This window comes from Anneissia japonica, unplaced genomic scaffold (assembly GCF_011630105.1).
Source record: "Anneissia japonica isolate Jap-2015-1 unplaced genomic scaffold, ASM1163010v1 scaffold3262_len730253_cov190, whole genome shotgun sequence".
Classification (NCBI taxonomy): domain Eukaryota; kingdom Metazoa; phylum Echinodermata; class Crinoidea; order Comatulida; family Comatulidae; genus Anneissia; species Anneissia japonica.
This window is the reverse complement of record NW_022732572.1, coordinates 262,128-273,081: the sequence shown is the minus strand read 5'-3', so window position 1 is coordinate 273,081 and position 10,954 is coordinate 262,128. Positions and strand designations below refer to the sequence as shown.

General features: G+C 33.7%; 1 protein-coding gene across 2 annotated transcripts in view; it reads left to right on the top strand.

The window, feature by feature from the left end:
• LOC117115729 overlaps window positions 1-6,752 on the top strand; it is a 9,715-nt gene extending 2,963 nt beyond the window's left edge. The window contains exons 3-8 of one of the 2 annotated variants that reach the window (XM_033259653.1): window positions 1,829-1,906; window positions 2,545-2,796; window positions 4,126-4,419; window positions 4,839-4,943; window positions 5,196-5,483; window positions 6,181-6,752. In XM_033259653.1, coding sequence (XP_033115544.1) covers window positions 1,829-1,906; window positions 2,545-2,796; window positions 4,126-4,419; window positions 4,839-4,943; window positions 5,196-5,483; window positions 6,181-6,461 — 1,298 coding nt within the window. In that variant the 3' untranslated portion in view covers window positions 6,462-6,752. The remainder of the gene's footprint in view (window positions 1-1,828; window positions 1,907-2,544; window positions 2,797-4,125; window positions 4,420-4,838; window positions 4,944-5,195; window positions 5,484-6,180) is intronic. The other variant, XM_033259654.1, reaches the window with a different exon arrangement.
• The last annotated feature ends 4,202 nt before the right edge of the window (window positions 6,753-10,954 follow it).

Below are 10,954 nucleotides of genomic sequence, written 5' to 3'. Positions count from 1 at the left end.
TGTCTACATGAAGTTACCAATTCATTTCTGTTATTTAATGTGCCTAATTTTGGTTTACAAATTATGAAATACTTTTCCATCAGGCACAGATTACACTTTTTTGTCTTGTTGTGGCTTGTAATTATCTGTTTCATATTAGGCATACAACTGTAGCTTAATTTCAAATTGTTCCGGTTAAATATTTTTCTGAGTGGGTGGTTTTAAGGGAATGATGAATCAATGATAGATAGGAATTTATGGCCTATGTTGGTTGAAACATTGTCGCTATACGGTGGGTTGAACCAGATGATTTTACGTTGTCGATTTCGACTGTTTTGGTTTCCTTTGCGGGTTGGTTCAAATTTGAGCTTGTGGTCATATCCGCTCTGTCTGAGTGCTTCTTGGTATGGTGGTATGGATATTAAAAACGTCTTCACTTGATGATATATTAGAGAGTCGTTTATTTATTGCCTCTGGTATATTGCGTATTATTGCAGGCGGGTGGTTGCTTTGGTTGTGCACATAGAGTGGCGTGTTGTTGGGTTTCATAAATGGCTTAAATGATTCCTCGTTGAGATTAAGGGTGATGTCTAAGTAGTCTATGACTTTTGAGTTGGCTTCGATGGTGATTTTTAGTTTGTGCTTACCGAATGTTTTGCATATATCCTTCTTTATTTGCTCAATTCGTTTGGGTGTTTCGTTAAAAGTCGCAAGGCCATCATCTCGGTATAATCCGACGGATGATCCATATTTGGGTTTTATTTCGGCTAGTATAAATAGGCCTATTAGTTCACACGTCTCGGCTCCATCATAGCTTCCCATTGTTACATCAAATTGTGAGTTTGAGTTTCGTTTGCACCATGGTGTTTCTTTGTTGAATAGCAGTGATTTCTTGGCTTGTAGAATTATATCTATTTCTTGTTCTGTGATGTTGTCGTGTTGAGAAGCAAAATTCAGGGCTTTCTTTAGCAGTTCTTCAGTTATAGATGGGTAAAAATCACAAATATCAAAGCAGATGAAAGAATGTTCCGGTTTATTTTGAATGTTTTTAAACCATTCGATGACATCGTTAGTGTTCAAGTGTGTGTTTGCCATGATTTTTTTGTTTATTCTTTGGAGTATTTTTTGCTGATTAATCCAATTTCTGATTTTGACGGGTTGATAAGTCTGCACGCAGGTTTATTTCTGAAATTTGGTTTGTGGTCCTTTAGGGTTAATAATGCGTCGTTCTTTGCTGTTGTGTCTATCCGGTTAGTTAAATCAAGATTGTCGGCTATGCGTTTGTCTTCTTTAGTGATTCTGGATTCAATGTTCACAGGTGTTTTTTTTATAGGATTTAGTGATATTATCTTCTAGTAATTTGTTATACGTTGGTGGGTCGAGGCGGTAAAAAATTGGTAGTCTTGTCGGCTGCTACAAATAATTTGTTGTCCTGTTTTATCTTCTTGGCATCTTGGGCGAACAATTCTTACATAACCGTGATACAAACAAGTTAATTATCGATGACCTTAGTTGTATGATTATACAATAAGCCTATATTAATTTTTTTTTTAAAAGTCATTTCGTCATTTACAAATTTCTACTGCAAAGAGGATATAGCGAAAATTGCCCGATTAAGCTAAGAACTCAAGAACAGACGCAAAATCAAGCTCCCATAACCTATAAACACGCATCACTTTAATTATACGCAAAAACATTTCCGTCCGGATCAACATTTAGCCTATTCCCGACGTCTTCTGTAATTTAAATACATAATTATACAATTAATATAATACTTTTATTTTCAAGCTTGTATAAGAGTATAACTCTGATTCAGTCCTTCTGTTTCACATTTGTTTTTGTCCTGTAGATGATACCGGCAACGACCACGAGTACGAAGACCCACGTACTCAAGACGAGAAGATAAAAGACAGAAAAATATACGAAGGTAAACAAAAATCTACCAGTTCTTTTAAAAAGCTGCCAAATTCTGACCTTACTTTAACAATTTTTTAAATATAATTATTTACGTTGGTCTGGATGGTCGTATATCTACATTAGTTGTCTTATTAAATTGAAATTGGTTTTGTTTGGTTTTGATTTTCGCATTTGCTTGTTGTGTCACTTTCATTTTTATATGCAATTAAATATGTAGTTAAAACGTAGATAGTTTTTAGCTTTTATGTTTTTGTATTTAATTTAATTCGGTATTTTACTACAAAATGTAACGAAAATATGGATGAATGAACGAACGAGTTAACAAATGTATGAATTAATGAACGAATGGATGAATGAAAGAACGAAAGATCGAACGAATGAGCGAATTATGAATGAATGAATGGATGAATGAATGAGTGAATGAATGAATAAACGAATGAATGAAAGAGCAAATGAACGAGCGAATGAGCGAGGAATGAATGAATTACGTAAATAGCGTAACAATGAATGTAAACTTACTAATAACAAGACACCACTGAGCCTATGAACAATTACCATTCAGGTAATATTGTAAGATTATACTTCCGGTACGAAAATACGTTAATAGGAATTAACTTATCTAATTCTACTTGTTCGTTCATACTTTAGAAATGTCAGGCCACCAAATGTATAGCAATGAAAAGATATCTACAGACCAGCAGTCTGAAGACAGCATTGCGAGCAACATCTTTAACGATAAAGAAGAGAAAAAAAGATACAGTAAAAATACAGATTCAAACAAAGTAAAAAGAGGTGTATTTAGAAAATCAACAAGGCAAATCGATGATGCAAATATTTACGACATTCCGAGTTCAATATTTAAGAAGCTGACACTGAGGCGAAACAAGACCGACCGGAAAGGTAAATCACTGTTAGTGTTATAATCAGTACTGCAATGCGTAGTAGGGGCCTACCCCACAGAATGTCATTTAACAGCTGACGTACCAATCAGGACAGCCCTTTTCCGGTATTGTCGGACAAAAGGTTTCTTATTTCTTTTTAATAAATAAAAGTCGCTACACACTATCGCCCACTCATTTGATGACGCTGATTGGTCAGTTGAATCCGGGAACGTTCGTTCCTGATTGGGTGGGGGACAGCACGAAGGACTTCGAAAATGAAAATAATTAATAAACAAATAAAGAACTAAGGAATTACAGTTAAGAGAGGCTTATATATTTCTATCAATAAAGTAGGCCCGTTTTGACGTACCTTACTCGCGCGAATAAGCGCCCGTTTGAATAAACGCCCCTCTCGAATAACCGCCCATCCTAACGTGAAAATTTCCTTAAGCGCCCCGTTTGAATAAGCTCCCCATTCTAATTTGAATAAGCGCCCCGATCAATAATATTTATATAAGATTTTATTTTTAGCAAGTCAATAATCCAATCAATCCTGGACTGTGGTTGTTAGCATAATTTGAGCTGAAGAGTGGAACCCATTCTTTTTTAGGTCAATATCAAAATGAGGATCTTGGACAGATGAGAGCTCCGATCCCTGGACAGACAGTATATTCCCAACTTTACACTTTTTACATATTTTTCTATGCTCTTTTTCTTCAAGCTTAAAACCACTACCCACCACCATTAATTACATCTGCTATTTTGCTGTTATGTAAATATTTACGCATTCTTGTCATGAGCCGGCCATGTTCTCTGGAGGATTATTTTTTCCGCCTAACCACCATTCGTAATGTACTTTTCATTCAAAAAGTGTCTCTTGAATTTAATGATTTTCCATAAGAACCCCTCGATTTTCATCTATTTCCATAAGCGCCCCCTCAATTTCCACTCTGTTTTCATAAGCGCCCCGTTTGAATAAGCGCCCCTCAGCGCCCGGGCGCTTAAGGTCAACTCAGACAGCGTCGTACGACGCAGCCAGACGCGATTTGTTGTCGCGTCGGGTCTGTGTGAGTTAAACGCAGACGCGATGGTGTGCATCGGGGGCAGTCGCGTCGTAGAATATTAAACATGTTTAATATTTCTCACGACGGCTTAAGACTGTCCCCGACGATAAATCGGGTCGGGCTGCGTCGGCCGACGCTGTCTGAGTTGGCCTTTATTCCCGCGAGTACGGTATCCTGTCTCCATTATTAATTTAATTGTGTAGGCTGCTTATTATTGGCGTCAACAAAGACCTCAATTCGGTTCGTTATTTCGTTTTCATCGTATTCCGTTTCTTGTACTGTAGATGCGACTTTAAGAAGCATGGCTAACAAGTCCGATTTGAAGACAAGTGAAGAACAACGGTCCGAACAAAGTGCTGATATCATTAACAACGCTAACACTAAAGAACCATGTACTTCTGACATCAAAGCGGAAAAAATAAAATATAGTAAAAAATCAGATAATCCGCAAAACGTAAAGAGTGGTATATTTAAAAATCCAAAACGACAAATAGATGACGAAAATATATACGATGTTCCTAGTTCAATATTTAAGAAGTTGACGTTGAGGCGAAACAAGGCCGACAAAAAAATTGAAAGTTAGTACGGTACATGTTGATTATGACTATCCTAAATCATAAGCGTATTATACCGCTTGCACCTACACATATTTTAATTACAGTGCTCTTTAACAATCCACTGTTCATACAAAATACCAACTTATTGGCGTGGTGAAGCAATATACCTACATATAAAGATTATGTAATTTATAATATGGATCAATTATTTTTAAAATGGGGATTATTGCATGTTGGCTACGGTATTAAACATTCTAGTCGATATTGTCTCTGATAAGATAGTATAATATAATAGCATTATTATATAGTATATATAATACATACTCCAGGTATCGAAATGCACGCCATCGTGTCGCGATTCAATATTCCGACATCAATTATGTCATCACCAGGAATGATATTGTCTCTCATTCTTGTGTTTCTCGTTCTCGTTTCTCTAGGTACTAATTCAAGCAGTCCGGACGAAAATATATACGATATTCCAAGGTCACTATTTAAGAAGTTGACGCTGAGTAGAAAGAAGCGGGCCGACCGAAAAAGTAAAAGTTAGTATATAATAAATAACTTTACCACTACCCATTGACTTATTTAAGACTATTTTTAACAGAACATCACAGAATAAGTTGTTTAATCTTTACAAAACACATACCAATCACTCATCTAACTAAAGCTAGGCCCACAATTAGTTATAGAAAATATGATGGTTACTAATTTTATTAATAGGCCCTAATGAAGATTGTACCGTAGTCAACATTAAGTTAATATCGGTATTATTTTTCTTGATTTGTTCCCTGTAGATATAACAAATTCAGTAAGCATGGGTGACCAAGAGTCCGAACAAAGTATCGACATGATCAGCAACGTCTCTCAGAATGAATCGTGCAGGCCTGTTACCGACATCCATAGTAAAGAGGAAGAAAGACGCTATAGGTCTAATACACATTCAGATGATTCACAAACAGTTAAAAAAAGTATATTCAAAAAAACAAAACGACAAACTGAAGAAGAAAATATATACGATATTCCGAGTTCAATATTCAAGAAGTTAACGCTGAGAAGAAACAAGCCAGATCAAGAAAATAAAAGTTAGTATAACTACGAATCAATCCTTATTCTTCTTTTTACATATTGTATATATTGTAACACATGTCAATGAAGGAAAATAAATGTTAGTTTGAATTGAACTGAATTAAATTGAACCTTACACATGTAGGCCTATATATTTTTGATAGATCGAAAGTAACAAAGTTCGAGCCACAGACGTGACAGACATACAAATTATTAAAGGTTAACTCATAGGCTATTATTATTATTATTATTATTATTATTATTATTATTATTATTATTATTATTATTATTATTATTTATTATTATTATTTTACTCATTTTAATAATTATGACGAATGTACCGTATTATTATTATTATTATTATTATTATTATTATTATTATTATTACTATTATTATTATTGAACTGAATTGAATTGAATCTTACACATGTATATATTTTTGATAGATCGAAAATAACAAAGTTCCAGCGTACAGACGTGACAAACATACAAATTAATAAAGGTTAACTCATAGGCTATTATTATTATTATTATTATTTATTTATATTATTATTATTATCATTATTATTATAATTATTATATTACTCATTTTAATAACTATGACGAAATTAGTGTATTATTATTATTATTATTATTATTATTATTATTATTATTATTGTGACTATTTCATATCGATACTATCTGTCTCTTTTTGTTTCGTTTTCTGTACTTTAGAAGCAACTTTAAGAAGCGTGTGTGATATGAAGGATGCAGTGACTAATGAGGATCAACATTCAAGCGTTGATATTGTTAAAACCTCTCACGAAGGACCATGTACTTCAGACAACCATGGGAAAGAGGAGAAAACAAGCTATAGTAAAAAGACAGACGGTTCAAATAAAGTAAAGCCAAACATACTTCCAAAACCAAAAAGAAAAACTAGGCCTAGTTCAGTTTTCAAAAAGTTGACGCTAAAAAGAAAACATGCTGAACAGAAAGAAGTTAAAAATGAATGACATATTACTGATAACAGACTATTCGAAGAGATGGATATCGATGTGAACTTGAAAACAGTTTTCAGTAAAATAGTAGACGCTTTCTTAAAGTGTTACAGTGTATCACTAAAAATGTATATCGATTTTAGAAATAGATGCGTTTGATAAGTTTGCTGGCAGTCTAAAGTAAAAGTAACTGGTTTAAGGCTTCGGAGGAAAACTTTTTTTGATTGTACAACTGATCTGTCTAAAGCTTTGTCTACACTATCAAATTTCATCAAAAAAAAAAGCGTCACATAAAATTTGATAGAACATAGTTGAACACGTTCAACTTTTTTTGATACAATGTGATGATATGTGATATGACGTGATGATATGTGACGTCATCGTACCCATATATGGTCACATTTTTTTTCAAACAAACATTTTAAGTCTTAGAAAAATAAATTGTAAGCCTACAACATATATTTGCTCCCTCCGGAGGCTCTCTCAACTTTAATTTATATGCTACAACATCTGTTCATTTGAAGAGGCTTTGATTGTCTCATAGGCACATGCGATTGCTTTCATAACACCCACCCCCACCCCTCCCCCACTTTCTGGACCCGCCAATGGGTTTTGTTTTTATATAGTTATTTCTAAACATTAATGTTTTACAATTAATAAAAAATATTATTGTCCACTTTTTAAATGTTTTTAAGGGACATCCCGAAACTTAATTGGCTATCTTTTGCAACAAGTGACGTAATCGAAATCTTGATAGTTGTTTTACTCGATATAATTGATGTCCTGGTTTTGAAATAGATCTATTTTAAAATCTTTATTAGCTTCTACTACTTTACAAAAATATTCAAATTAATTGTAATTTGAATGATTGTGAATTGCAGTGTATTACTGTATAAAATAAATAGTTCAGACGCGTTCATAAAAAATTGTAATAATTTTTCGCATGATAATAATGGCAATAATAATATAGGTCTCCCTCTAATATAAAGACCTCTTCAATTTAGGAACACTTTTCTGTGGTCCTAAATTAACATAATTATGTCTTCTTTATTATTGTAATTAGAGACCAAAGCTGTTAAGGACCATGGAACCCCTGGTTGTCTTTAGTTGGAGGGAGACCTGTAACATAGGCCTAGATTCTTTAAGGTTGTTTACTATATTTATTCGAATAAACGCCCTCGGCCTTTTTTTTTTTGGTGTTTTATTCGAGGGAAGCGTTTTTAATTTTTTTTTGTGTGAAATAGATACGTATACGCAAATACACGTTCCCGGAAATTTCAATGTAATACAATACAAAATTACAGACAAAAGACTATAGCTGAGTGTTTGGCCGAGTCCCCAGAGTCCCAGCTGAATTTCTAATTCCAAATTTGGCATAATGACAAAATAAAAACAAAAATAAATGAATACATAAAAAATGTGATAATGCTCCGGGGAGTTTATTCGAGGGAGGAGTTTGGGCTCAGAGAGGGCATTTATTCTAGGGGTTTATATATTTAAAGCGGAGCGTTTATTCGAATAAATAAGGTGTTGCTTTTATATTGTTATGCTCTTTGTGATACAAACTATTTCATTTTCAGCACTGTTTTCTGATTGTTGCTGTAGCCTGTATGTCTTTTATACCTGAATAAATAATAATAACAAAAATAAGATGATTTGTTTTTTTAAATTACGTCCATAATTTTGTTAATCTTGTTTATACTCAACTAGCTAAGGAATTGGTTATTAACTATTAACTTAATTTTGGATGAATAACATTTCCGCTCTCAGGTATACCAGACACGTAAATAAAACGTTCATGTAGGGCCTTTCTGCACCTATAAATCGGCTAGATCACAATATTTTTATTTGTACAGGTAGTAGAATGTCTGTATACTAGAAACCTGATTTTAGATTTCTGGTTGAAAGTTAATGTGTTAAAATGCACTGCCTCAAATTTCAATAGAAATTTTGAATAACTGAATAATAATAACTTCCTACCAGAAACAGATCGAAAAAGAAATATTTTTCGATAATTTACAAACATTTTACTACTCTTAATACTACACTTAATGTAATGTTAAAATACCATGTCTGGTCATCTCGACAATCATCATTCGTTTTAAATGAAATTATAATACAACAAACAATTGAACCGCTTCTCCTGTATGGACCATTACGGAGCCCCTAACTAAAAGGGACATGGTTAGAAAAAGTATTAAATTATTTCGAGGGAATCCCTCCTCCAAATATCATTTCGTTCCCTCAAAATATAATTTCGTTCTCTCGAAATAGTTTAATATTTTATCTAACCATGTCCCCTACCGTAGACCATGGACATGTTGAAAAAATAATCATCATCATCATCGGCCGGTCTGTCAGGCACTGTCGGCCGATGACCTCCTCTAACTCCATTCATATAGACTTTCACAGACCTTTTACTATACGCTACTTTTATTCTCTGGTTAGTAATAAATATTTTTTACTTAAACAAATTTACTAGAACCAGATAAACCAAGTAAGTACTGTACTAAAGTAAGTACAGTCCAAAATTGTTCATCTTTTTGCCATTTTTACATCTTCATTTTGTTTATATAAAATATAATAAATTGTTTCGATCTTATCAAATTGACTTACGGCGAATAAAAACATTCACAAACATAAACTCATTATTGTTTACGATAATCAAAAGGCGTTAGTGTTGTGCAGTGGTGTGTAGTATGTATGCGGTAAAGGTTTTGTGTGCGTTGCAACGCGTTGGCGCGTTTCAGTGAAAAACATAGCAGCCTAGTACAGTACTTACGAACAAACAGGATTTGAGCTTCAGGAATTAGTACTGGGGGACGAGCCGCACACGACACACACGTACGTACGCACAGTTAAAAACGCCGGTTCGGCAAACGAAAATGGAATTATATTACGACGAAGGAAATCATTTAGCACTAAAAGCTGCCATTGCATTTCATGTGGGTGAATCCCAACTGTGTGTTAAATGGAAAATTGTAAATTCCTCAGGTGAGCTGTCTAAGCTAGGGCTAGGCTAAGCTAATTAAGAAGGAACCGCCGCTGCTGGGTATAGGGCCTAGGCCTAGATATCCTTTAGGCCTAATGGTGCTTTCCCTAGCTAGGGCCTTGGCTTTTAGGCTAGCTAGGCTGGGCTATTGCCTAAGCACATTTGACTCTTGCATCATTCGCTGCAACAAGAGATCTAGGCCTAGAGAATTACTGTTCCTCAACTTGGTTTTTAACAACTCACTCAACAAGATGGATCAACCTGAGGCTTCTAAAAAGCCTTTTTTTTTCACAGCTTTCATTGGGGAACAGGTCAAAACAGCAAAAAACCAAAATGAATGGTAATAAGTTAAAACGGCAATGACCAAAGCGGCAAAAAAATCAAAATGACAACACTTTTAGACCAGAACGGCAATGGACCAAAATGGCAATAAGTCAAAACGGTAATAAATCAAAACGACAATAAACCAAAACGGCAATAAACCAAAACGGCAACACTTCCAGAATGACATACTGTATGGTAATTGGCAAAGCTAAATAAAATCAACAATAGTTAGCTTCAAACGCCTTTTTTTAAATTAAAAGTTTATTGAAAGTAACGTTCCATAGGCGTTCCTTTAAAGACCCCTCTTGATTTCGCACCTTATTCATGAACTTTAATTAAGGTGCTGTTAACTCGTATTTACTGTACCTCGCTTTGATGGTTTTATTTTTACTGCTGTTACTACAGAACAACATTAAAAAGTACAACTCAAATAAAATTAACAGACCATTCTAATTGAATATTTAGTTTGGATACCATCAATTCAGTTTATTTCTCATCATCAAAACATTGTACAAAACAGATAAAATTCGCACAAGGCAGGACAAAAAATATTACAATAAAAGATGATGCAAGGATGGTCTATGAAAGTTTTCTAAAAAAGAAGTATTCCAATTGGGCACTACATAAAACCAATTAAAAACATGAAAGTGTACAACGATAAATACAGTGAAAATGAGGCTAAATTGTCATAGAACTTTCAAGTAAAAAATGCAAAAGAACATCATTATTATTAATAATAATAATAATGAATAATAATGATAATAATAATAGTATAACATACAAATTCAATAGTAAAAAGATTGGGGAATCACAATTTATAAGCATTAAACATTTAAATAATTAAAACTTTAAAATACAGACAAAATGAGGCTAAACGATTTATGTTATAAAAGTAAAAGCGCGCGAAAGAAAAAAAAAACACTTTAAAGGTTAACAACATTAATAATAATAATAATAATAATAATAATAAGTTCTAGAAATAAAAATAATAATAATATAAATAACACTTTAAAATAGTGAAATACTGTAATTCGGTATGGATGTGTAAAAAAAAAACAAATCATAAAATTATAGACTGCTGCCCGAGCCCGGTGGCGCTGCAGTCTTGGCATTGATTTTTGCTCCTTTGGGGTTTTGGTCTATGCCTATTGCCGTTTTGGTAGTTGACATTGCCGTTTTGGTCTGTTGCCAT